Source organism: Lepus europaeus, chromosome 14 (assembly GCF_033115175.1).
Source record: "Lepus europaeus isolate LE1 chromosome 14, mLepTim1.pri, whole genome shotgun sequence".
Taxonomy (NCBI): Eukaryota; Metazoa; Chordata; class Mammalia; order Lagomorpha; family Leporidae; genus Lepus; species Lepus europaeus.
The window spans coordinates 34,173,214-34,198,684 of NC_084840.1; the positions used below are offsets into that span (position 1 = coordinate 34,173,214).

General features: G+C 39.8%; 2 protein-coding genes across 3 annotated transcripts in view; one reads left to right on the plus strand and one right to left on the minus strand.

Moving 5' to 3' along the window:
- The window catches only part of IARS2 (isoleucyl-tRNA synthetase 2, mitochondrial), a 77,064-nt gene extending 70,475 nt beyond the window's left edge, over positions 1–6,589 (plus strand). Inside the window, exons 22-23 of the mRNA XM_062210373.1 lie at positions 1,060–1,204; positions 6,053–6,589. Coding sequence (XP_062066357.1) covers positions 1,060–1,204; positions 6,053–6,198 — 291 coding nt within the window. The 3' untranslated portion in view covers positions 6,199–6,589. The remainder of the gene's footprint in view (positions 1–1,059; positions 1,205–6,052) is intronic.
- An 86-nt stretch (positions 6,590–6,675) lies between these two features.
- Positions 6,676–25,471, minus strand: part of RAB3GAP2 (RAB3 GTPase activating non-catalytic protein subunit 2) — a 117,312-nt gene continuing 98,516 nt past the window's right edge. For both annotated transcript variants that reach the window (XM_062210372.1, XM_062210371.1), the window contains exons 27-35: positions 24,308–24,374; positions 22,349–22,419; positions 18,254–18,289; positions 16,837–16,911; positions 16,304–16,522; positions 11,917–12,006; positions 11,435–11,656; positions 9,870–10,028; positions 6,676–9,659 (exon numbers count right to left, since the gene is read on the minus strand). In XM_062210372.1, coding sequence (XP_062066356.1) covers positions 9,504–9,659; positions 9,870–10,028; positions 11,435–11,656; positions 11,917–12,006; positions 16,304–16,522; positions 16,837–16,911; positions 18,254–18,289; positions 22,349–22,419; positions 24,308–24,374 — 1,095 coding nt within the window. In that variant the 3' untranslated portion in view covers positions 6,676–9,503. The remainder of the gene's footprint in view (positions 9,660–9,869; positions 10,029–11,434; positions 11,657–11,916; positions 12,007–16,303; positions 16,523–16,836; positions 16,912–18,253; positions 18,290–22,348; positions 22,420–24,307; positions 24,375–25,471) is intronic.

A 25,471-nucleotide genomic window follows, 5' to 3' on the forward strand; every position in this document is an offset into this window, starting at 1 on the left:
TTTCATTGATTTATTTGAAAGTCAGAGTGTATGTGTGTGGGTGTGGAGAGAGAGAGAGATAGAGATATCTTCCATCTGCTGATGTACTCCTTAGATGGCTGCAATGGCCAGGGCTGGGCCAGGCTGAATCATCTGCATCTCCCACGTGGGTGGCAGGTTGCCTAAATACTGGGCCATCTTCCACTGCTTTTGCCAGGCCATTAGCAGGGAGCTGCATCAGAAGTGAAGCAGCTGGGACTCAAACCAGTGCCTATGTGGGATGCTGGTGTCACAGGTGGTGGCCTTACTCACTATGCCACAATGCCATCCCCTGCTCGATGTAGGAAGATTTTTACAGAATTTTTTTGAAGCTGATAAATCTAGACTTGAGTTGCAATTCTACCACTTACTGATTGAGAAACTTGGGCAAGTTAACCTCTTTGCCTGTTTCCTCATTTGTAAGATGGGTTTATAAACACCATATAGAATTTTTTGTAACAAAAATGAGAAATGAGACACATAGTGTTTAACCAAGTGAAGATAAGCATATATTCTCAATGAATACTATTGATGATGTTTTAGTAAAAACCTTACATAGTAACAAGAATCAATGTATTTGATATTAGTTCACAATGTAATGCTACCAAAAGGTTCCTTGCTAGACATAAGAACTTATGGTGTTTATTTTTATTTAGAAAAGATTTATTTGAAAGGCAGAGATAGAAGGGGGGAGGGAGAGAGAGAGAGAAAACATAGAGACTTCGCTCTTCCGTCCTCTGGCTCATTCGCTATATGGCTGCAAAGGCTAGGGCTGGGCCAGGCCAAAGCCAGGAGCTGGGAGCTTCTTCCGGGTAGGTGCAGGGGCCCAAGTGCTTAGGCTATCTTCTGCTTTCCCAGGCACATTAACAGGGAGTTGGATTGGAAGTGGAGCAGCTGGGACTTGAGCCAGCACCCATAAGGGATGTTGGCACTGTAGGCAGAGTCTTAATCTTGTATCCATGAACCAGCCCCAGTGTCTATTTTTATAAGCTCAGTCTAGAATAAAAATTTAAACATTAACTTTCACATGTTTACTTCTAGATGCTACAAGCTGAGGAGACTTCTAGCACCTCTCAATTGAATGAACTAATGATGGCTTCTCAGACAACTTTACTGGCTCAGGAACCACGAGAGAAAAGTACCGATGTAATTGAGCTTAATGGGACATTCCTAATCAATTTAGAAGGTAAGAAGCAATTGAAATGAACAAGTAGTCTCTGCAGAACCTAATAATTACAGGTCACCTCCAACTTCTAGTGGACAGGATTTATTCTAAAGACAGGTTATACTGAAAAGTGATCCCTGTTAAATATAAGAGTGGGAATAAGAGAGGGAGGAGATGTACAATTTGGGACATGCTCTAGCAGACTTGCCCCAAATGGTGGAGTTAGAAACGTGCCAGGGGATTCCAATACAATCCCATCAAGGTGGCATGTACCAATGCCATCTCACTAGTCCAAGTGATCAATTTCAGTTCACAATTGATCACGCTGATAGGTCTAAGAGTCAAAGGGCTCACACAAACAAGACTAGTGTCTGCTAATACTAACTGATAGAATAAAAAAGGGAGAGAACGATCCAACATGGGAAGTGGGATACACAGCAGACTCATAGAATGACAGATGTCCTAAATAGCACTCTGACCTCAGAATCAGCCCTTAAGGCATTCGGACATGGCTGAAGAGCCCATGAAAGTATTTTAGGCATGGAAAGCCAAGACACTCTGGGGGGAAAAAAAAAAGACCTAAATGAAAGATCTCTGTGAGTGAGATCCCAGTGGAAAGAATGGGGCCATCAAAGGAGGTACCTTTCTCTGAAGGGAGGAGAGAACTTCCACTTTGACTATGACCCTGTCAGAATAAGATCGAAGTCGGCGAACTCAAAAGGCTTCCATAGCCTTGGCAACTCATGACTAGAGCCTAGGGAGATTACTGATGCCATAAACAAGAGTGTCAAATTGTTCAGTCAACAACAGGAGTCACTGTGTACTTACTTCTCATGTGGGATCTGTCCTTAATGTGTTGTCCAATGTGAAGTAATGCTATAACTAGTACTGAAACAGTATTTTACACTTTGTGTTTCTGTGTGGGTGCAAACTGATGAAATCTTTACTTAGTATATACTGAATTGATCTTCTGTATATAAAGATAATTGAAAATGAATCTTAATATGAATGGAATGGGAGAGGGAGCAGGAGATGGGAGTGTTGCGGGTGGGAGGGAAGTTATTGGGGGGAAAAGCCATTGTAATCCATAAACTGTACTTTGGAAATTTGTATTTACTAAATAAAAAAACTGGAAAAAAAAAGACAAGTGATAGCTAGAGTCCATCTTTTCATAAAAAACAGTGTAAACTCTTGCAAATTTCTAAGCCAGCTTTCAAAAGTTTCCCAATTGATGATCTTTGGAAATGAAAGCTAGGACTAAAAGATGGAGGGAGGTTTACTTCCTGTCCTTTGAATAAATGTCATCGTATATGAAATATTCCTCTCCTTTGATCCAGTACTAACCCACCCCACCCGTCTCCATTGTTGATTCTAAAATTTCCTATTAACATAGACACTAAATTAAAATTTTAATTTATTTGAAAGGCAGAGTTGCCAAGAGAGAAGGGTGGAGGCAGGGGTGGGGGAGTGGAGGGAGAGTATAAGATAGACGTTCCATTCACTAGAACTCCTTAAATGCCTGCAATAGCAGGGGCTGGCAAGGCTGAAGCCAGGAGCCCAAAACTCCATGCGGGTCTCCCATGTTAGTGGGAGGAGCCCAAGCACCTGAGCCATCATCTGCTTCCCAAGATGGATCAGCAGGAAGCTGTATTAGAAGCAGAGTCAGGAGCCAGAGTTGTGGCTCATTAAGTTAAGCTGTGCCTCGTGTCACCTGCTTCCCATATGAGCACTGGTTTGGTATACCTGAAAGGAGTTCCAGGCTTCTGGCTTCAGTGTGGCCTAGCCATGGCCATTGTAGCCATTCAGGGGAGTGAACCAACCAGTGGATGGAAACTCTCTCTGCTTCCCTCCATCTCTCTCTGTAATTCTGCCTTTCAGATAAATAAACCTTAAATAAATGAATTTATTTAAAGAAATGAAGAGTCAGGATTCGATCCCAGGCATCCCAAGCCATGGCTTACCCTACTGGACCACAATGTCCACCCATATTTAGCTATTCTTAATGAGAGTTTAAGGAAGTTTTATTGAACTCATTCTCATAGTATCTCATAAGCATTTTTAAAAACTAATTTTTAAAAAACCGTTGGTTTGGCTGGTGCCGTGGCTCAATAGGCTAATCCTCCGCCTTGCGGCGCCGGCACACTGGGTTCTAGTCTCAGTCGGGGCACCGGATTCTGTCCCGGTTGCCCCTCTTCCAGGCCAGCTCTCTGCTGTGGCCAGGGAGTGCAGTGGAGGATGGCCCAAGTGCTTGGGCCCTGCACCCCATGGGAGACCAGGAGAAGCACCTGGCTCCTGGCTTCGGATCAGTGCGGTGCGCCGGCCGCAGCGCACCAGCCACGGCGGGCATTGGAGGGTGAACCAACGGCAAAGGAAGACCTTTCTTTCTGTCTCTCTCACTGCCCACTCTGCCTGTCAAAAAAAAAAAAAAAAAGTTGGTTTAATATAAATATTTGTAAATTTTTAAAAAATTTTATACAACTTTCATGTATTTCATATATAGATTTCAGAACATAGTGATACTTCCCACCCTATCCTCCCTCCTGCCCACGCCCCAACCCTTCTTCCTCCCTCTTCCATTTCCACTCGTAATTTTTACAAAGATCTATTTTCAGTTTACTTAATGATCGTAAAGCTAACCCTACACTAAAAGAGTTCAGCAAATAGTATGAACAAGAAATAGTTTCTCAATGGAAGAGACAAGGACTTTAATCATTGAATCTCGAAAGTTTTATTAGTATAATTTTTTTTTTTTATTTCACTGGCGTTTCAAAAAAGTTGTCTTTAAATTCTAATATTCTTTCTCGAAAAATATAGTCGTAGTAGGCCTTCAATTGTATTCTTATTTTCTGAGTTCCTTAATTTCTAAGATTTGTATGGCGTTTTCAGAATCTCTTTGTTCCATTTCTCATTTTTAACATGTATTGATTTCCTAATTTTACTTAGCTGTCTCTGTTCGTATCTCTTTGAGTATCCTTATAAAACATTCTTTCAAAATTTTTTGGAGGCATTTCATCAATTTATTTGGAGTCTGTTACTAAAGGATTATTGTGTTCCTTTTGGGATGTCATATTGCTTTGTTTTTTCATATTTTTCCTGTCCCTATGTTAACATTTACACACTGGTGGATTGATGGTTTCTATTGCTTTTAAAGGGTGGCTTTCGTAGACTGAAGGCATCCTCCTGAAGATATGTCTTAGTTCTAGTTGGATGCTATAGTTGATGGTTGTGGCAGCAGGGATTAGAACACTCCTGGGGCCCAGCAGGGTTTCTGATTCCTGGAAAGCAGTCCCCTAGGCACTGCCCAGGGGAAGGGCCGGAGTCTTGGGAGCAAGCCTGGAAGCAGGCCTGGTATATGGACCCCCTGCTGTCACCTATGAGAGAGGTTGGAACCCCAGGAGTGGCAGTGGCACTGGGAGAGGACCCGACATGTACAGAGTCCAAAGCAGTGGTAGACCAGACTGGGGTCATGGGACCCCTGACTTGGAGTTCCATGGCTGTGGGTGATATCCAGGTGCTAAGGGGTAGGAATTTGTTGTAATGCATCTTAAGTCTGAGAAGGCAAAGTGCCTCTACTTCTAGGGTCCCAGGGGCAGCATCTCCATGTCATCCTGCACCCCCCTGTCCCGTGCAGTGCAGAGCACTGTATAGAATGCTGAGGTTGGTCACTGTTGGTCCACTGGGTTTAGGTGGATTGAGGTGCATTTTTGTTTTTTGCTAATGTGGTAGAGTGCACGTCCCAGTGATGGGGGTGTATGAAAACTTCTGTCCCCTAAGGTAGCATGAATTCCAACAGTGCTTCCTCTTAGGATGCTGCCTACCACAGCCAGTGCTGTGAATTTATAGGGATATAATGTGAATTCCTCCTCTGATTCAAAACAACCATGAGCTATCTATGCAGCTCTCTTTACTGGGCTCATGGTCATTGATGATTGTGGGTTTCTCCTGTAGCTAGGATCACCTGCACAAGGCATTTGTGTAATCAGGTTCTGTTGAAGACTGTCCCGTTTATACTTCTGCGGTGAGGATTCTCCCAGGCTGTGTCAGTTGCTGGTTGGTTTTGTTCTATATTGCCTTCCAGATTTCCATGTCCTACAGGGTTTCTGTTATTCTCTTACCAAGTTCTGGGGTTCTTCCTTGGTCACTCATCCTGAAATGTGGCTATTTGTTGTTTTGGTTATTCTCTGCTGCCTGTTTTGTAGAGCATTTTCTTATAGTGGACTGTCAACCAGATCCATCCTCTGGGATGGAAATGGAAATGAAACAGCACTAACACAAAGTAACAAGCTGCTTGTGTTTTTCATAATACCTTTGAGGTGCCAGCTGATTTATAGGCATCAGTTTAAAGTTCTAGATTAGCAACAGTGACCAGATGGTAAAAATTCTGGTTTAATTCACTTTCCAAAATGTTAAATTTTTTTTTTTAATTTATTTATTTGAAAGAGTTACAGAGAGTGATAGTGACAGAGAGGTCTTCTATCCGCTGATTCACTCCCCAGATGGCCGCAACGGCTGGAGCTGTGCTGATCCGAAGCCAGGAGCTTATTCTGGGTCCCCCATGTGGGTGCAGGGGCCCAAGGACTTGGACCATCTTCCACTGCTATCCCAGGCCATAGTGGAGAGCTGGATGGGAAGAGGAGCAGCCGGGAGTAGAACCAGCACCCATATGGGATGTCGGCGCTTCCGGCCAGGGCGTTAACTGACTGCGCCACAGCGCTGGCCCCGAAATGTTAGATATAAGACTGATAAAAAAAAAAAAAACTAAACTAAGAGTATTAATAGTGGAGACATTTTTATTTCCTTTTGTCAGAACATTTTCAGTGGGAACACTGAATTTTTGCTAATTAGCTTCATGTATCTTTCTTTTCATAGGTGGTGATATTCATGAAGAGTCTTCATATAAAGTAATTGTCATGCCCACTACAAAAGAAAAATGCCCTCGTTGTTGGAAGTATACATCTGAGTCTTCAGATATACTTTGTCCCCGATGTGCAGAAGTGGTTAATGGAAAATATTAGTCGGGTATTAATAGCTTTCTTCTGATGGTACTGATTGGGAACTTAGATGGACTGTTTACAATATTAAAAAGATAGATTCATTATCTGAATGTTGGGTAAGAGTAATTTGAGGATAAGAATTGCATCAGAAGTATAAAAGTACAGTATACTAACTTTAGTTTCTGTAACTAAAGAATAATGTATATACATAAGCAGAAATACACCTGTGTGGAGGAAGATATATATGTGTGTGTGTATATTTATATATATATATCCATAATGAGCTTATTCAGAATATAGACAATAGGCTTGCCTTCAAATATGGCTAAGCAGAAGATGTTTTATACTTTATAAATCTTTTTGACTCAGTAAAGTATGATGTCTGAAAATAAAGGCATTCTGGTAAACTCTTGACTGGTGTTGGCTAAAAGTTGTGAATACTGAGTGGCACAAAAGCATGGTTTTGAAGAGAGTGGCAGAAGTGTGTTTCCTCTAAGAGCTGAAGAAAGTCATCTCATTCTTCCCACTGGGGAAAACAGCCTTTTCCCAACAGCTAGTTGTGGGGGTTATATTAGAAAGAAAAACATCACCAAATTTGTTATTTAAGAGGTCTCTTAATATTTACATTTATGAATGTTAAACATGAAATCTTAAAATTTATTTCACTAATATACATAAGTTCACAATGATAAACAGATCCAGAAAATAGCAGTATATACAAGATTTCACTACTTACAGTACGTTACAATAGATAATAGAGCATTTTATAAACAGTTCAGTATTGGATTAAAATCTAAGGATAACTAATTCTACTCAGCAGAAATTAAATTTTAGAAGCCCAGCAAATTCATTCCTGTCAGGAGTAGAGAGGACTTCCATTGTAGCTACAGTATACTGTAAAAATACTTGTCTCTTATAAATGAAATGGATTACAGCCACTTCTAAGTGAATGTTACATTCAACCTAAGCTTAGTTTTATTAAATCTTGGTTTTCTGTGACTTTAAATTACAACTTATTAAATATAAGAATGTTTACTTTGATCTTAGATGAATTTTTGTAACAAAGGTGAAACTTTTTTTGTAGAAGTATGAAATGTTTAGAAGCTTAGTGCCATATGCTCTTTGTCTTCATTGACCTGGCCCCATTAGCTCTGTCTAAACACAACCTGTAATGTTGAAGTTATGATTATTTGAACATTTTTCTTCAACATTCGGTATATTTAACAAAGTAAAAAAAGTGCATTAGACTTAATGGAGAGGGTGCAGGGGGTGGGAGTATAAATACTAGGAAAACATTACTGGTATTTGTCTTCCCATCAGTAACTACAGTAAGTGCCACACATTTATTCCATGTAACATCTAATTCCTTGATTGGTAGATCTTCATTGTTACAGAATGCACATATATGTATTAATTTTTCTTTCTTTCTATCCAGTTTATTTTAATAGCCCTTTAAGAAGTATTAAAATATCTGCTTTTCTTAACCATGTAACACAGAATTCAATTTAAACATTCTATAAGGTTTGTTATCTTAAGATTTAACACTAACTTTGGAGACTTTGTGTCCCAACAGAGTAAGTTTAACCAGTTTTATTATCTAAAATGCTTAATAAGTAACCCTTATTGGAAGGGTGATAAAGTGATAAAGATTAAATCCTCAAATCCATTAAGAATATCTGTAACTCCAAGTTTCTTGACCAATTTCCTAAAAATTCATACTACTTTCAGAGTATTTAGAATAATCACAGAAAGAACGAATCTCCTTAGGACACAGATAACTAGACTGTAAAGCTAAATATGTCTGCAAGAATTATAGAATGTGTCTGGGGTACTGAAGATCCAAGCAGAAGCTGGGAGGTTGGATTAGCTTAAGGCCCTTTCCAATGCTGTTACTATACACAATATGTGCCTTGATGAGCCTCGCAGGCCCCCCACCCTAAATATTCAAGTCATCTTAAAAATTTACCTTTCAAGACTTAAAATTTTGATAGTCACGCAAATAGCAATTATTGAGCTTTTGCCAGTAAAAATATTACTTTAAATGTGATCTTTTTAGTTAAAGGATTCACATTGTCTTTCTCAAATTTCTACATCTCTTTATAATCCCTGAAAGACATACTCCTCAATTCTGCGCAATTGCTCTGCGCAGTTAGCTTCTCAGGACAAAGTGAAGAAACAAGCTTCTGTATCACAATGAGTTACTATGAATAACAATTGTGATCCCTGACAAATGACAATAATTGCACTGTATGGCTACATTCCAAGGGTATACAATAATAAACACTTGGTTTTTGTGGAGCTCAAAGCACTTTTTACAGAATTTTGGTTAGTTTTGTTTTAATCGGTAAGTGTTTTAGCACTTGGACTGTTGTAGGCACTATAGGGTACAAAATTTGTTGTATTTTATCCTCTCATCTGTGAGGTAGGTTTGCTAATGCTATAATAACACTAAGCATTTTTTCTGTACTGTTCTCAAGGTCAGATAACATCTCCAAATTCCAGAAGCAGACATTTCTAAACACCTGTAGGGAAAAAAGTTTTTTAGACTCTCTTTTAACATAAGTTTTACAAGATAATACATTCTTACAGTTACCTGATAGGTCTAAAACTTTGCAACTTGGCAAAAAAGTACATTTTAACTTACATTATAATTTTGCTGTGTTGTTTACATCTCAGATTCTCAATTTTGGCAAGTTCAACAGATTAAGGGGTCCTATTTAGTGTCCCTTCTGATGAATACGATGATCTTGAACCCATTTTTCCTCCTCAAGCAAGGTTGTTGTCTTCTGATGAGCAGAGAACCTTGGGCAAGGAACCTGTCAGCATCCAGAACTCCCATGTGGCAGCCCAGTATAGGATTAAGCACGGTAACAGAAGCATGTTCTCAACATTTATTAAAGGAGAGGGGGATGTCTCTCTAACTTTACGAATACAGCCTGTACATAAACACATTTAAATTTAATAACAATATTTTATATATGAAATATAGACTTTCATAATAGGAACATAATCTGTAAATTATAACCAATTTTAAATACCAAAATTTAACAATAAAACTACTTAAGTGTTTGAATTAAAAATAAACAGTAAAACCTCTGTATCAGTAACTATAGCATAGTTGATACATCTTTATAGTTCATCTTCAATATTAACCAAAGGGGTGGAATTTAGCCAGGATGGCACTTTTTAAAAGTTAAACATATTTTCATTTAGTTTACAAAAGAAAAACACATACCTTAAAATTCCAGCTCTCACTATGTAAAATAGCCATGCACTAATTCATATTATAGTCACACAACTGTGTTACTGTTTTTAATAGCTAAATGTCATAAAGAAGGAATAGATATGGCTTCCACAGCTTCAATGAGGTGTAAGGCTAGACTATACTGCCCATGTTTTTCTGGTAAAAGCTCTATTACTTTATTTACTAGTTTAGCTGTTGTTGTGATTGGCACTTCAGTGTTTTGAAGATCCTGGGAGTCCTGCAAAGGGGATACAAAAGTAACTCATGGTTTCCATCCAATTAAACAATGATTGTTGCTGACTTTAGAGTTACCACAGTAATTATTTCCCAACAACAATGTTTTTCTTTGTAACTAGGTGAATTAAGATTTTCTTTATAACCATTATTAAATATGCATTTAAGAAAACATCCAGTGACCTTCTTGCTGAGCTCATTTAATTTTACTTACCATTGTTTTAAGCCAAGTACAGAGTGTGGGTGGAAGTCTGGCAAGCAATTCCATTCCCTCTTTTGTCTGGGTATGGAGGAGTGCATAAGCCAGTCTTTGCCCAGTCAACACCAGCAGCTGAGAGGCAAGGACCTCTTTGTCATGGACTTGTAGTATGGCCTGAGAATAGGAATACAGAGAAATATAGTGAGGGCCAACAGCTTTATACTCACCATAGGAAAAGGGTTGCCAATGAAGAAGTCTAGTTCTTTTTTGAGCTGTGGCCATGTATATAATCAAAGTAAAAGTCAAATCAAACAGTATTTAAACCCAAAATTCTGCTCATCAGCTATTTTTTTCTCTTATTGCCCAAATCTTCAATTCAGTGTTTTTAATCTTTCAGTTAAAAAAAAATTCCATTAGATTTTTTTTTTCATGACTGTTTAAAACCTTTACTGCCTTTTGAATACACTTAGAATAACCATATACTAGGAGATCTCCTGTCTGGTCCCTGCCAACCTCATGCTGCTTTACTCCTTTCTTACTATAAGGGGCCTTCAAAAATCTCAGGGAAGAATGTGTATTATGAAAAAAGTACATAATCTCAAAAATCTTTGTATCAAATACGCATCTTCTAATTCTATTTTCCACACAATTTCTGAAAGGCTCTCATGTTTGGTCATCCATACTGACCCTTCTCCTGGATCTAGTAACCAACCTGGTCCCCATCTCAAGGCCTCTATCCTTGTTGATTCTCTCTCTAGTACTGTTCTTGAAGTTTTCTGAGTGGTGAGCTGTTGTTTATCCTGGGGGTTCAGTTTAATGTCATATTCTGTAAACACCCCCTATTGTAGCAGCTTTCTTTTTATTCATATGGTCCTGTTTCTTTTTTTTTTCATAGCAGTTACCACTCAGAATTTAGCATGCATTTTGCTCCTACAAATTATTATTAGTTTAGATTATTATATATAATATATGTATTATATATATTATATGTTATAGATTATTAGTTCCATGGGAAAGGAACCTTGTGTGTTTAATGCTATATCCCTGTGCATACAGTAGACTTGGCACAATAGGAATTTGTCTGATTATCATTTTATATTTTAATATTCTGTATTTTTGTGCCTAGAAGTTCCAATAAAAGGAAAAGCAAAAAGTTTTGTTGTACTTTATACTGGTTTCTTTACTACAACTATCAGGTTTTTTTTTTTTTTTTTTTGACAGGCAGAGTGGATAGTGAGAGAGAGACAGAGAGAAAGGTCTTCCTTTTTGCCGTTGTCACCCTCCAATGGCCGCTGCGGCCAGTGCATCTCGCTGATCTGAAGCCAGGAGCCAGGTGCTTCTCCTGGTCTCCCATGCGGGTGCAGGGCCCAAGGACTTGGGCCATCCTCCACTGCCTTCCCGGGCCATAGCAGAGAGCTGGCCTGGAAGAGGGGCAACCGGGATAGAATCCAGCGCCCCAACCGGGACTAGAACCTGGTGTGCCGGCGCTGCAAGGCGGAGGATTAGCCTGTTAAGCCACGGCGCCGGCCTATCAGTTTTTATACCTTGCGCCCAGTTAATATTCCTGGAGTCATCATTACCTCTTCTCCTAAGTGGTCAACTCCATAGTTGTAGAGTTCTACCACATAATGTCTTCTAACAATATCTTCATTAACTTGAAGGTGATGAGCTAAATCCACAGCCAGAACTGGCCAATCTTGGTCCTTCTCAAAAGAAGTGCTTATTGCCTCTTCCGAGTGATCTCTGTCCTTTGCAATTGAATGTTGGGCCTGGACAGCTGCACTAACAACTTTCAATAAGAACTGGAAAATGGGAAAAAAGACAGCAATGTTTTATTAGCATGTTTCCTTAAAAACAAACCAAAAACCTAAGTCAAAGTAATTGTTGGCTTTCCAATTATAGTGGTTTTTCCAAATTTTTTTTCATTATCAAACAAGGAAAACAATTTAATGATAAGCCAGCTCTCAGGAATACCTTGAAAGTGGTCATCCTTTTAAAGCCCAGCTAGATTTCTTACTGTTTTTTTCCCAAGAAATAAAAAATGAAATCCAGTAACTGTTACCTGTTGCCGTACAGATATAAAATTTGGGTCCATTTCCCCACTAGGTAATAACTGAATTGAAGTTAGGTCTTTAAAAAATGCATTTTTTCCCTAAAAAGAAAGATCATGAAAACTGGTGAGTGTGGATTACTAGGAAAAAACAGTCAATTAATCAGGTTGCCTTTCGTTTTCTCCTTGATCAGTAAGATTTTAGAGTTCTAGTCATTTAATTTTTATAGCAATTACCCAGGATGTGGTAGGCAGCCTTTAAGGTAGTCTCCCCAGTGATCCCTTCCTCCTGAGTAGTCATGACTTTATGAACCCTTCCTTCCCTTGCATGTGGGCTAGGGACTCACTGCTAGCAAAGAGAATTAGATAAAAGTTAAAAGCATGTTACTTCCAAGATCAGATTCCAAAGGGATCCCGTGTTCCCTTTTGCCTTGAGTGGTCACATTGATTCTCACTTGGCTCTGAAAGGAGGGAGCTGCCCTATGGAGGGTCTCATGGGGCAAGAATGAATCTTGCCAACAGTGATGCTTGGAAATAGATCACCTATGTATTCCAACAGCCAGTAGAGCCTCTCTACAAGACCATGCCCCTGGCTAGTAACCTACCTGTAGTCTTATGAGAGACTTTAACCCAGAGGCACTTAGAGAAGAGGAACCCAGATTACTGAACCACAAAAACTAAGATAAAAGTGCTTGTGTTTCAGCTGCTAAGTTTGGGAATAATTTGTTACACAATAATAGATAACTAATATATAATGTGAACACAATCTTTTTAAAAACAACTTGTCAGACTGCTTAAAAATGACTTAAGATAACAGAAGTACTTGAAGAGTCAAAACAGAATATCTGAAAATAAGATTTCATAAGTTCCGTGACAGTAAATGCAATGTAGAACAAAAGCCTTTCCCAGTCCACCACTTCTAGCCAGGGTACCGTGGCCAGTGTCCTCACCATCTCCTGTTTTGCTGTTTCATCTTCTGCAACTGAGTTGTCCCAGATACCTTCCGATGTTCTTCCATACCTAGTCACCTACGAGTCCAGGTCATGCAGTGGGACTGCCAAGTAGGTTAAAGCCACTCATAGACTTCACAGGGCAACCTACATTTTGGACATCATTGTTTGAATTCACTCACATTCACAATCTGTTAACTTAGTTCCCACCTGCTGGTCTTAGGGCCTATAATAGTACCACTTAATTATTTGTTATTTCAAATACTGCTAGTACTTCATATTGAATATAACAATGACCATGAGGTAGGCACTATAATCATCTTCACTTTCTGAATGTGAAAATGGGCTAAAAGAAACTACTTCTAGTAAGCAAAAAATAGCAGTGGGATTCGGATTCACTGTCCCTCTGTAGATGAGGGTCACACAGCTGCGTTGGGTTATATAGGTTGGAACTAACATCACCATGCTCGTCATTTTGGATGATGTATTCTAGTTTTATAAAATCACCCTCTCCCACTTTTAAAAAGTTAACTCTGATTTTATTTGAAAGGTGTAAAGAGAAGAGATACTCTTCTTTCTGCTAGTTCACTCTTCAGATGCCCGCAACAGCCAGGGTTGGGTTGTGCTAGAGCCAGGAATTAAGTCTTGGTGGCAGGGATGCAAGTACTGGAGTCATCGCCTGCTGCCTTCCATGGTGCACATTAGTCAGAAGCAGAGGAGCCAAGACTTGAACCGGGCACTCTGATATGGGATGTGGGTATGCCAGACGTCACCCTAACCACTGTGCCAAATACCTACCCCCACAAGGTCCCTCTGTGGGGGCAGTATCAAGCTAGGCACTTCATTTATGTATGTATGTATGTATTTTTGACAGGCAGAGTGGACAGTGAGAGAGAGAGAGACAGAGAGAAAGGTCTTCCTTTGCTGTTGGTTCACCCTCCAATGGCCGCCGCGGCCAGCGCACCGCGCTGATCCGATGGCAGGAGCCAGGTGCTTCTCCTGGTCTCCCATGGGGTGCAGGGCCCAAGGACTTGGGCCATCCTCCACTGCACTCCCTGGCCACAGCAGAGAGCTGGCCTGGAAGAGGGGCAACCGGGACAGAACTGGCGCCCCGACCGGGACTAGAACCTGGTGTGCCGGCGCCGCAAGGCAGAGGATTAGCCTAGTGAGCCGCGGTGCCAGCCAAGCTAGGCACTTATACAAAATATATATAATCTCAAAATACAATAAATTGTTACATATATAAACTTTTAAGTACATTTTCCTTCTACGGTCTCAAAGTTATTCAAAATCGGTATTTTTAAGTATATATAGTTATCTCATTAAGGCTATAATTATCATACTTCTAGTACTTCAAATGTTGCAGATTAAAAACATTTCTTAAAAAGTATTATTTCTGCTAATATATACTTCAAACTTAATATGTCCAAAATCATTCTAAATGGGCTTCTTTGCAAATAGCATGCCTGATTTTTCAAGCTTGAAACTGGATTTAACTGTAACCTCTTCTATCTCCTTCAGCAGAATATCTAGTCTGGCATTAAGTTACTGATTCCTCTAAGTCCCTTCATGGTTCTTACAACCTCGCCTCAATCCATATCCTCATCAACTCCTGATATCTAGTGGTTGCCCACATTGTAAACAGTGTGCTCTCCAATCTTTTGCTCTAACAATTCTCCTTAATCATAAATGAATTAAAAATTTAATGAGCTCTTGTTTTCTATCAGGCATGGCACACGAATAGTAAAGAGGTGCTAAGTTCAAGGATTGTAGACAAAGCCTTTGAAGGGAAGATGACACTTAATAACCTGAAAAATAAACAGGAGCTGGTCACACAAAATTATCACCTATGAAAATTGAACATTGCAATCAAGGACAAAAAGCAATAAAGATATGATTTCTGAGAAATGGAAGATAGTAGCTACAGCACAGGGTGCAAGAGAGGAATGGCTGACAAGTTAGGAAAAGTTTAGCAGTGGCTATGGGAGCCTTCTTCTTCCTTGCTCTGTTTCCATATAGCAGGAGTTCTGTTAGAGGAATATTCCAAGTCTCCTGCTGCAATTCACGCTGCTCCCCAAAAAGGCCAGTGGATTTAGGGCAGATGTGGGAAAGCTTTTTACTGCCAAGGGTCATTTGGTAATTTATAGTATCATTTGTGAGCCATACAAAATGATCAACTTTAAAAATCAGCCTGTTAGGGGTTGGTGCTATGGTGTGGCAGGTTAAGCTGCCACCTGCAGTGCTGGCATCCCATATGGGCACTAAGTGGAGACCCAACTGCTCCACTTCTGATCCAGCTCTCTGCTAATGGCCTGGGAAAGCAGTGGAAGAGGGCCCAAATGTTTGGACCCCTGCACCCACACGGGAGACCCAGAAGAAGCTCCTGGCTTTGGTTTGCCACAGCTCCAGCAGTTGCAGCCATTTGGGGAGTGAACCAGCAGATAAAAGATTGGCGCCCTCCCCTCCCCTCTCCCCCTCCCCTCCCCTCTCCTCTCTACCTCTGCCTTTTAAATAAAATAAATCTTTTAAAATAAGCATGCTATAGATTCATTGATTTTTGAGTCCCAATGGTGTTTGCCTCAGCAGAACCAGACCCAATGACTTTGTGGGCCTTATATAGCCTGTGGGTGGATGTTTCCCAGCCCAGATTTGGGAGAAGGAGCTGAACAATCTCAGCAGTCCCTTGCTCGCCCTCTGAGGGAGGCAGTGTTCATGCAGGAAGAAGAACACAGGTCCTTGAGCGGGGGCTTGCAGGAGTCTGGCTATGCTGTCCTCGAGTGTGCAGATCTCCCATCTGAGGGTAAAATAATGTACTCCCTTTCCTACAAGCCTAAGCTGTGTTCTGCAACCTAATTTCTACCAGTAGAAAGCTCAGAAACAAAAGCTGACATTTTATCTCCAATTATCTGCATCCTCTGTGTTTCTTATTTAGTCCTTGCGTGGGGAAGATGACAGTTTACCATTCACAGTGACCAAATTGTGTGGACTTGGAACCTGATCCTACAAAGGAGCCTAGAAGTCTCGAGCATGGAATTGTTTGGATTATGCCTATGCTCTTGCAGCACAGTGCTGGAGGGACTGTTGTACCAGCCAAGGGAAGGAGGGCATTTGACCTAGTGGTTAAGATGCCTATGGGCCATATCTAAGTTGCCTGGTTTTGATGTCCAGCTCTGGGTCCTCACTCCAACTTCCTGCTTATAAACACACCCTGGGAAGCAGCGGTGATGGATCAAATTGTTGGGTTCCTGCCACCCATGTGGAAGACCTGGATTGAGTTATCAACTTGCACCTTGGCCTCTGGCCCACAGCCATTATGAGCATTCAGGGAGTGAGCTGGCAGATGGGAGCTCGCTCTCTCTCAAATCAGTCAATTTTTTGGGGGGGAAAAAAGATCCATGTACCTGCTAAACTTGAAACTAAAATGGCTCTGAAATCTGATGACGTCTTACCTTACTGTCAAAAAGTGAAAGTGGCTTCACAGTCTTCAGAGCAAATCTCATGACTGCATACAGGATGGAGCACAGGATGGAGTGGTGCTCCACCAGCGGGTAGTGGATGTGCTTCTGCTCAAGGGCCAGTTCCACTATCGAGATGGGTCCTTCCACAGAAAGCCAGGCATCCTCTGTGTCCAGGACAGGCACTTGCATTTCATCCCTGCTAACATCTGCCTAAAGGTTTTGAGAATGGAGGAATGTGTTCAGAATTGGAGAAATAAGAACTTACAACTATCCTAATGAAGTTTCTCAGTAGCAACATGCAAAGCTATAATCCATACACATACACATACACATTGGAAACAATGCAAGGTCTAATTTTAGTAAGAAACTTCACTTTTATTTAGACTGAAATAAAAATTGGGAATAAATAAAAATAATTTTTTATAAAATTATTTTACAAAAGTTACAAAAGTCCTTTCTTAAATCCAATCATGTTCAGAGTAATATTCCAGGAGCAGTTTAGAATGGAAATAGACCTCTTTTACCTCCATTAAGGTCTGAAGAAGATCCAAACAGGAGCCAAGGAAAGATGTCACTGCTGCGTCGCTCATGCCCACGTCCTGTTAAAGAGGAACATATTAAGCCTCCGCAGGGAAACTGCTGCGGTTAACACCAGAGAGACAACAGAAGGCAATCGACCTCTACACTAAATAGGCAGGAATTTTAAAATTAAAGCTTTGGCATAAGTTACTTCCTTTAGGTGCTTTAAAGTTAACCAAATTTAAACTCAGGCTTTAAAAAAGTAGTACTACCGTCAATTAAAAAATTAGTGTGCTTTATGTATTGTAAAATTACATTCGCCTCCGTCCCAACAGATGGCAGCACTCCCACATGCACCGCAGAGCTTGCAGAGGCATTTATGAGAGCCAAATAATCATGGTGGACAGTCAGATCCACACCTAAGCATCCAACCTGAAAAGTTCTAAGAGAACACCCTGGTCTGGTTTCAGCACATCTCTTAGGGACGGAGCTGAATTCTCTGAACAAAACTAGATTTCCCTAGCTGGAGAATAGAATTCTGGACTCATCCACTGGCCACAGGTGGTGTCTTAAAAGGTCTAACCAAAGGGCCAGGATATTTTTAAAGCAACAACCAATACATCCCACACATCCCCAAAGTACATAAATCAGAGTATAGGTGTGCCTGCCCGTGCACTCATATACAACTGTAATTACATCACCACTCAAGAATACACAATAATTCTGCAACAGTGGTGATTTTTGTGGGAGCTATGGGCCTAAATTAGCTGGATTCACATGTACCAACATTTCTTAAGAACATGTCAAAGTTCTGAGCAAAAGCTACCATGATTAATCAGTGGCTTCAAATATCAGCTCAGTGTCTGGGCTATAATATTATTTGGTTAATATCATATTTGTGTAACAGTTAATACATATAGGTAGAAGATTCATGACACATATGGGTATGCTTCAATTTGATGTTGGAATCTTCTATTATAAACTTCTTTTTTTTTTTTTAACTTTTATTTAATGAATATAAATTTCCAGTGTACAGCTTATGGATTACAATGGCTTCCCCCCCCCCATAACTTCCCTCCCACCCGCAACCCTCCCCTCTCCCGCTCCCTCTCCCCTATTATAAACTTCTAATCTGAACTAGAGCAAAAATATGCATAATGGCAGCATGCCATCCTGTCCACAGTCCAAAGTTGAACACATCGTATGAAAACTTAGGTGAAATATGCTCTGATAATCTGGAAAGGTAAATTAAATTTGGCCATAGTTCACCACCAGTTTCCTTAAGTATTCTCTTTCCATTTTTCTTATCTCCTAATATGTCATCAAAATGGTAACAGGCAAAGTCCTCCCGAACAGTTAATAAGCTACTACAGAAAGTGTAGGATTCACAGCTATTCCACTAGGTAAGGGCGTTTCACTTACCCTTCGGCATAGCCTATCTTTTGGGGATTTTCCAACCTAAGACAAAAGGACACAAAATGCTATAATATTTAATAATTTAAGTAACAAGGTATTACAACGGTACAGAAAGTAAAAAGTACACAAATTGCAAAACTTCAAATGTGGTAAGCTTTCATTAATTAACTGTTAGTTTTATCAGTAGTAGATACAATTAATTTTGTGGTAGAACTTGAAAAGTATCACACTAAGCTCACATATAATCTGGCTCTCATTAACTATGTTGCCATAAAGCCCAGAGGCAGAGTGTGCTAATAATAAAGAACACCTAAGAATTTTGCTTCTTGATAAATATGCATACCGATTTTACAAGGTTAGTAAGAAGGAAAAACACTCTAAAGAAGGTTAGAGTTATAATCCTAGCTCAAAAAGATCGCTTTGATTCACTAAGTACTTATGAAGCTTTTACTGCACATGTCTATGGAGTGATAAGTTGGAGGTAAAAGTTCTCTCTCAGAAACACTCTGAGACAAGAAACTCGCAGGAGACACAAGACAAAAAGACTTCACCTCATTACCCCTAGCCAAGATTATTCAAATGGCCTACAGACACCAAATCTGAGCATATAATTCCTGTGATTAAAATTGCCCCATGTCTTCAGTATAAAATAACAACTGCCATTTGCTGAGCCCTTACTGTATGTGCCAGATCCTATATTAAGCAGTTGAGAAAACTCACAATCTAAGCTGGCACAGGAAATCCTCCATGCTCAGCTTCTCTTCTTCCCATAGCCCCTCATCCCACCATCCTAAACTACTTGTAGTTTTCTCAATACAACAAGCTACCTCCTATTTCCAGGGCTTTTTGCTGGAATACATTTTCTTCTTGCCCATTTTTACTGATTCAAATATACTTATATATTAAAATTCAAGTATTTACTTTTTCTTTGCTACCCAAACATCGTGTCTATTCACCTGTCTTAGACCATGAGTTCTTTGAGGTCCAGGACTGTGACTTACTTTATTTATTTAAATATTTACTTATTTGAATGGCAGAGTTACAGAGAGAGAGAGAGATATCTTCCATCGGTTGTTTTACTACCCAGATGGCTGCTACAACCAGGGCTGGGCCAGGCCAAAGCCAGGAGCAAAGAACCGCATCTGAGTCCCCCACATGGGTGGCATGTACCCAAGCACTTGGGCCACCTTCTGCTGCTTTCCCAGGCATATCAGCAAGCAGCTGGATCAGAAGTGGAGCAGCCAGGACTTGAACCAGAACTCATAAGGGATACTGGCATGGCAGGCAGCTGCTTAACTTGCTGTACCACAATGCTGGCTCCCCAGCACTGTGACTTTAATCTGTGCTATTACAGCACCTAGTATAGTCCTAGGCTCATTAAGAGTGAACATATTATAATAAATATTTATTCAAAAAATCATCACAAATCTTCTGCCTCTTGGTTCAAGACTGTTTTCACCCAAATCAAAGCTCTAAGGATCAGATATGACAGTGTTGTGAAATTATAAACAGTAACAAACATATAAACTGCTTATTATTATTATCATCTCAACAAAGGGATGATCAGAGAAGTAGCATAAGAGACCAACATCAAAGAGGCCCAAAGAAGTAGTTCTCAGAAGTAGTTAAAAGCAGGCAAGGAAGATAAGCACAGAGGAAAGAATGAGTATCATTCTATCAGCATGATCGAGAAAGCACTTTCAAGGGAGCAGTAGTAGTGCTATTCCTGGTGTAAGAATGACTATCACCGTATATTTAAAAGAATATGTTGCTATTATAGTGGTGATTCTCTCAACACTTACCTAATCTAGGCCAGAATAACTTAGGTTTGCACTGGCCTATAAAACACATGGACAAGCATGCCGGGCCACACTGCTTGAGGCTAAGTGGCTCTTCTCCAGTGTGCTAGCAACTTCTGTCCTGTCAGCTGAGTTCTAGCCTTAGATGTCGCGCTTGTTCCGAAATCTACATGCTGGCTGGACATGTCATTGTAGGTATGTGATTTAATTAAATAAACGATGAAATACACATGAAACAAAAGGGGAGTTATTTAATTATGTGTTATGATGTATTTTTAGAAAGATTTATGGAGGAGAGTAACTCCTAGGTCTTTTGGATTAGATATAGAAAAACTATCTGGATTAGGAGAATAATTGTAGAAAATCTACAGATTTTACACTTGGATTATATCACAACTTTAAAGAAATAGGATCAGTAGTGATAGGCAATGCACTGTACATGAGGTTTATATAAGAAAACCAAAGCAGAACTGAAATCAACCCCACTCAACAACAACAAAAAAAGCAAGGGTACCCCAAAAAGATCTTGGAAGAATGAAATTAAAAGCTGTTTATTTTGGTACAAAAATTTTTTGAAATTCCATGGTTTTTTCATAATATGTATTTTCCATGAACTTTTTGAAGGCCCCTTTGGATACATGGATTTCAGAATTTTTTTGGCACTGTAATTCATCTTTTAATTACTTCCCAGGAACAATTTGAAGTTCCCTCATCTGTTGGCCCTGTAACTAAAACATTTGGTGAAAACATGAATGTTTGTATGTTCTAATTTAAAATAAAATGCAAATCCTGGCTTTTCTTTTTTATTTTAACTTTTATTTAATGAATAAAAATTTCCAAAGTACAGCTTATGGATTACAATGGCGTTTTCCCCTGCTATAACTTCCCTCCCACCCGTAACCTTCCCCTCTCCCACTCTCTCTCCCTTTCCATTCACATCAAGATTGATTTTCAATTCTCTTTTACAGAAGATCAATTTAGTATATATTAAGTCAAGCTTTCAACACTTTGCACCCACACAGAAACACAAAGTGAAAAATACTGTTTGAGTACTAGTTATAGCATTAAATCACAATGTACAGCACCTTAAGGACAGAGATCCTACATGAGGAGTAAGTGTACAGTGACTCCTGTTGTTGACTTAACAAATTGACACTCTTGTTTATGGTGTCAGTAATCACCCTAGGCTCTTGTCATGAGTTGCCAAGGCTATGGAAGCCTTTTGAGTTTGCTGACTCTGATCATATTTAGACAAGGTCATAGTCAAAGTGGAAGTTCTCTCCTCCCTTCAGAGAAAGGTACCTCCTTCTTTGATGATCTGTTCTTCCCACTGGGATCTCACAGGCAGAGATCTTTCATTTAGGTTTTTTTTTTTTTTTTTTTTTTTTTGCCAGAGTATCTTGGCTTTCCATGCCTACAATACTCTCATGGGCTTTTCAGCCAGATCCGAATGCCTTAAGGGCTGATTCTGAGGCCAGAGTGCTGTTTAGGACATCTGCCATTCTATGAGTCTGCTGTGTATCCCGCTTCCCATGTTGGATCATTCTCTCCCTTTTTTTTATTCTATCGGTTAGTATTTTCAGACACTAGTCTTGTTTATGTGATCCCTTTGACTCTTAGTCCAATCATTATGATCAATTGTGAACAGAAATTGATCACTTGGACTAGTGAGATGGCATTGGTACATGCCACCTTGATGGGATTGAATTGGAATCCCCTGGTATGTTTCTAACTCTACCATTTGGGGCAAGTTAGCTTGAGCATGTCCCAAATTGTACATCTCCTCCCTCTTATTCCCACTCTTATATTTAACAGGGATCACTTTTCAGTTAAGTTTCAACACTTAAGAGTAACTGTGTGTTAATTACAGAATTCAACCTTTCTAAGGATTCAGAGCTCTTCTTCATATCATTAAAATGCCAGCACTAAACTGATGAAATCTTTAGTTAATATATACTAAATCGATCTTCTGTATATAAAGATAATTGAAAATGAATCTTGATGTGAATGGAATGGGAGAGGGAGCGGAAGATGGGGGGGTGCAGGTGGGAGGGAAATTATGGGGGGGGGGAAGCCATTGTAATCCATAAACTGTACTTTGGAAATTTATATTTACTAAATAAAAGTTAAAATAAATAAATAAAATAAAATGCCAGCACTGAGAATTACATTTAACTGAACGTTAATAAAATAGAATAACAAATAACAGTCTGACAAGATTCAATGTAAACAACCTTGTTGATATCAATTAAGGGAACCAAATAAACAAAAAGTCAGTACATGAACTTTAAAATTACCTTACCTTATCCATCAAGTATGCAGCAGCAGCAAACCTTTTAACCAAGAATGTGTTCCACATCATCAGTGCAATACCTATACAGAAAAAGTAAAGTGGTGAACAGAATGTAAAAGAGTAAAGAGGACACTCACATAGTGTCAATTTTATCATAAAGAACAAACTACTGTCTTCTGTAAGTTTATATAATAAGGGCTATGTATTTAGGTGTCATTTTTTCTCTCACATAATAAAGTTAATGAAATCTTTACAGAAGTCAGAACTGAGCTACATCAGAGTACATGTAAATAGCCAATATGCATAAGGACAGATTTACAAGAAGGTGAAGAAATATCTGCTTTAGAATTTACACATAGACATAATAAGGTGATACTCCTCCTCATCCAGCCCAACACCTAGTCTCACCACTTACTAAGTTACTAACTAGTTTAGTGTTCATCTCAATTCCTTTTTTTTTTTTTAAGATTTTTTTTTTATTTTATTTGAAAGTCAGTGTTACACAGAGAGAGAAGGAGAGGCAGAGAGAGATAGTGGTCTTCCATCCACTGGTTCACTCCCCAGTTGGCTACAACGGCCTGAGCTGTGCTGATCCGAAGCCAGGAGCCAGAAGCTTCCTCCGGTTCGCCCACACAGGTGCAGTGGCCCAAGGACTTGGTCCATTTTCTACTGCTTTCCCAAGCCATAGCAGAGAACTGGATCAGAAGTAGAGCATCCGAGTCTCGAACCAGAGTCCATATGGGATGCTGGCATTGCAGGCGCCGGCCCCCATCTCAATTCTTACAATTAAATATCTACCTATTAAATGGAAATGGCTGGTTCTCTATAGTGATTTGTAACATTTTTTTCAAGGGAATATCAGCAGTCCCTATGGAATAGTAGCCAGTGGAGAATATTCACATGGATTAAAAAACACAGAACACAGATGATTTCTAGGGTCTAGCTTTACAAAGTTTTTGACTAACTGCTTTTTCACCTAGAATTATAGTCCTGAGAAGGCTGTCCTTCTCTAACTATGAACTAAAGATGGCATCAATGTCCACAATAGCTCCTTTGCTTACATTTAGAGGTAACAGCCTGGGGACAGAAGATAGCAGTTTCGGGGCCACCACTGTGGTACAGAAAGTTAAGCTGTTACCTGCAGTGCTGACATCCCACATGGGCACTGGTTTGATTCCCGGCTGCTCCACTACTGATCCAGCTCCCTGCTAATGTACCTGGGAAAGCAGAGGAAGATGGCCCAAGTGGTTGGGCACCCTGCACCCACATAGGAGACCCAGAAGAAGCTCCTGGCTCCTGGCTCAGGATTGGCCCAGCTCTGGCATTGCAGCCATTTGGGGAGTGAACCAGCTGGTGGAAGATTTCTCTGTCTCTCCCCACCTCTGTCTGTAATATTTTCAAATAAATGAATAAATACTAAAAAAAAATGATAGTTTCTACCTATTCCCTAACTTCTTTATGAATAGCAGTTTTCCAGGTAGCTAAAACAGCCTTCACTTTGCATATAGCAATCTACAGTAAAACTCACAGGTAACAGGCAAACAAATTTATTTCCATCCCGTTAATCAGGATGCCTCATTTGAATCAGTCAGTGATTTTTTTTTTTGACAGTCAGAGTGGACAGTGAGAGAGAGAGACAGAGAGAAAGGTCTTCCTTTTGCTGTTGGTTCACCCTCCAATGGCCACCGCGGCTGGTGCGCTGCAGCCGGCGCACCACGCTGATCTGAAGGCAGGAGCCAGGTACTTCTCCTGGTCTCCCATGGGGTGCAGGGCCCAAGCACTTGGGCCATCCTCCACTGTACTCCTGGGCCACAGCAGAGAGCTGGACTGGAAGAGGAGTGACCAGGACAGAATCTGGCACCCCGACCGGGACTAGAACCTGGTGTGCCGGCGCTGCAAGGTGGAGGATTAGCCTATTGAGCCACGGCGCCGGCCAGTCAGTGATGTTTTTAATATCTGTTTACTTACCATTCTGTACAGGTGCATTAAGAATATGCTTCAAGTGTTCTATTGACCTAACAAGAAAACGTGCTTCCTTACATACAGGGAAAAAAGAGGAGAAAAGAAGTCATCATTTACTAGGTGTTTCAAATATCAATGGTGACTAAGTACATAAATTTCTGCATAAAGCTATTTAAGAATGTTATAATAAGAACATGGAAATATTAGGTAACAAGTAACATCTGATATGATAACTTTGCCTGTCAAGTTCACATTTCTTACATAATGATTACTTTCTAAAAATTCCCAAATCATATATACTGACCCCTGGATTCAAATTCACTGTGGTTTGTATATCACAGCAGTGTTCTCCCTAATAAATCAACTTCACACAGACATGAAGACAATGAATTTATTTTTGTAAACACAATCCATTCATTCATTTATTCATCATTCAACAAACATTTATCGAGCATCCACTATGCACAAGGCTCTGTTTGAGGCACCAAGGATACTATAATTACAGAGCAGATCCAAATCCTTGCTTTCACTGAGCTTACATTCTAGCAAGGGAGCTAGACAATAAATACGACAAGTAATTTCAGTGTGAATAGTGGAAAGTGTCAAGAAGAAAAAAAAAGCAGAAAAAGATCTATGAAATATTAGAAGGGATATCTGAAATTCAACTCTTTCTAATCAAGGAAATTCACACATTAAACCCAAATGTCAGTATGTAATACTGATGGAATTATCCAGGTCTTTGTTAAGTAATTCTGTAGCCTGTACACAGATAAGACATATCACCATTCACAACATATATTGATGCTGGAAATTCTCCAGAGATATGTCAATTCTTTTGAGACTAATAAAGTAGTATATGTGTGTATGTGTGTGTGGATTTGGAATAAGCATTGGATGGGGCAAGAAGATGAACACTAAACAGAAAAATAAGAAAAGTAGCCACTTATTTCAACGCTGGCACTAACTGGTCAATGGTGAGACTAATCAAAATGTCAGGTACCATGCACCCATCTTCTCTATAAGCTGCTATAACTTTTGAAGATGACTGGTACTATAGTGCTCATATTAGCAGAAAATCTACACAAAAGTTCAGAATCATTCATAAAGGTCACTAGCTGTGTGCTATGACTTACTGGCTACTTGTATAAGTAGTGGCAATGAGCCTGGTGT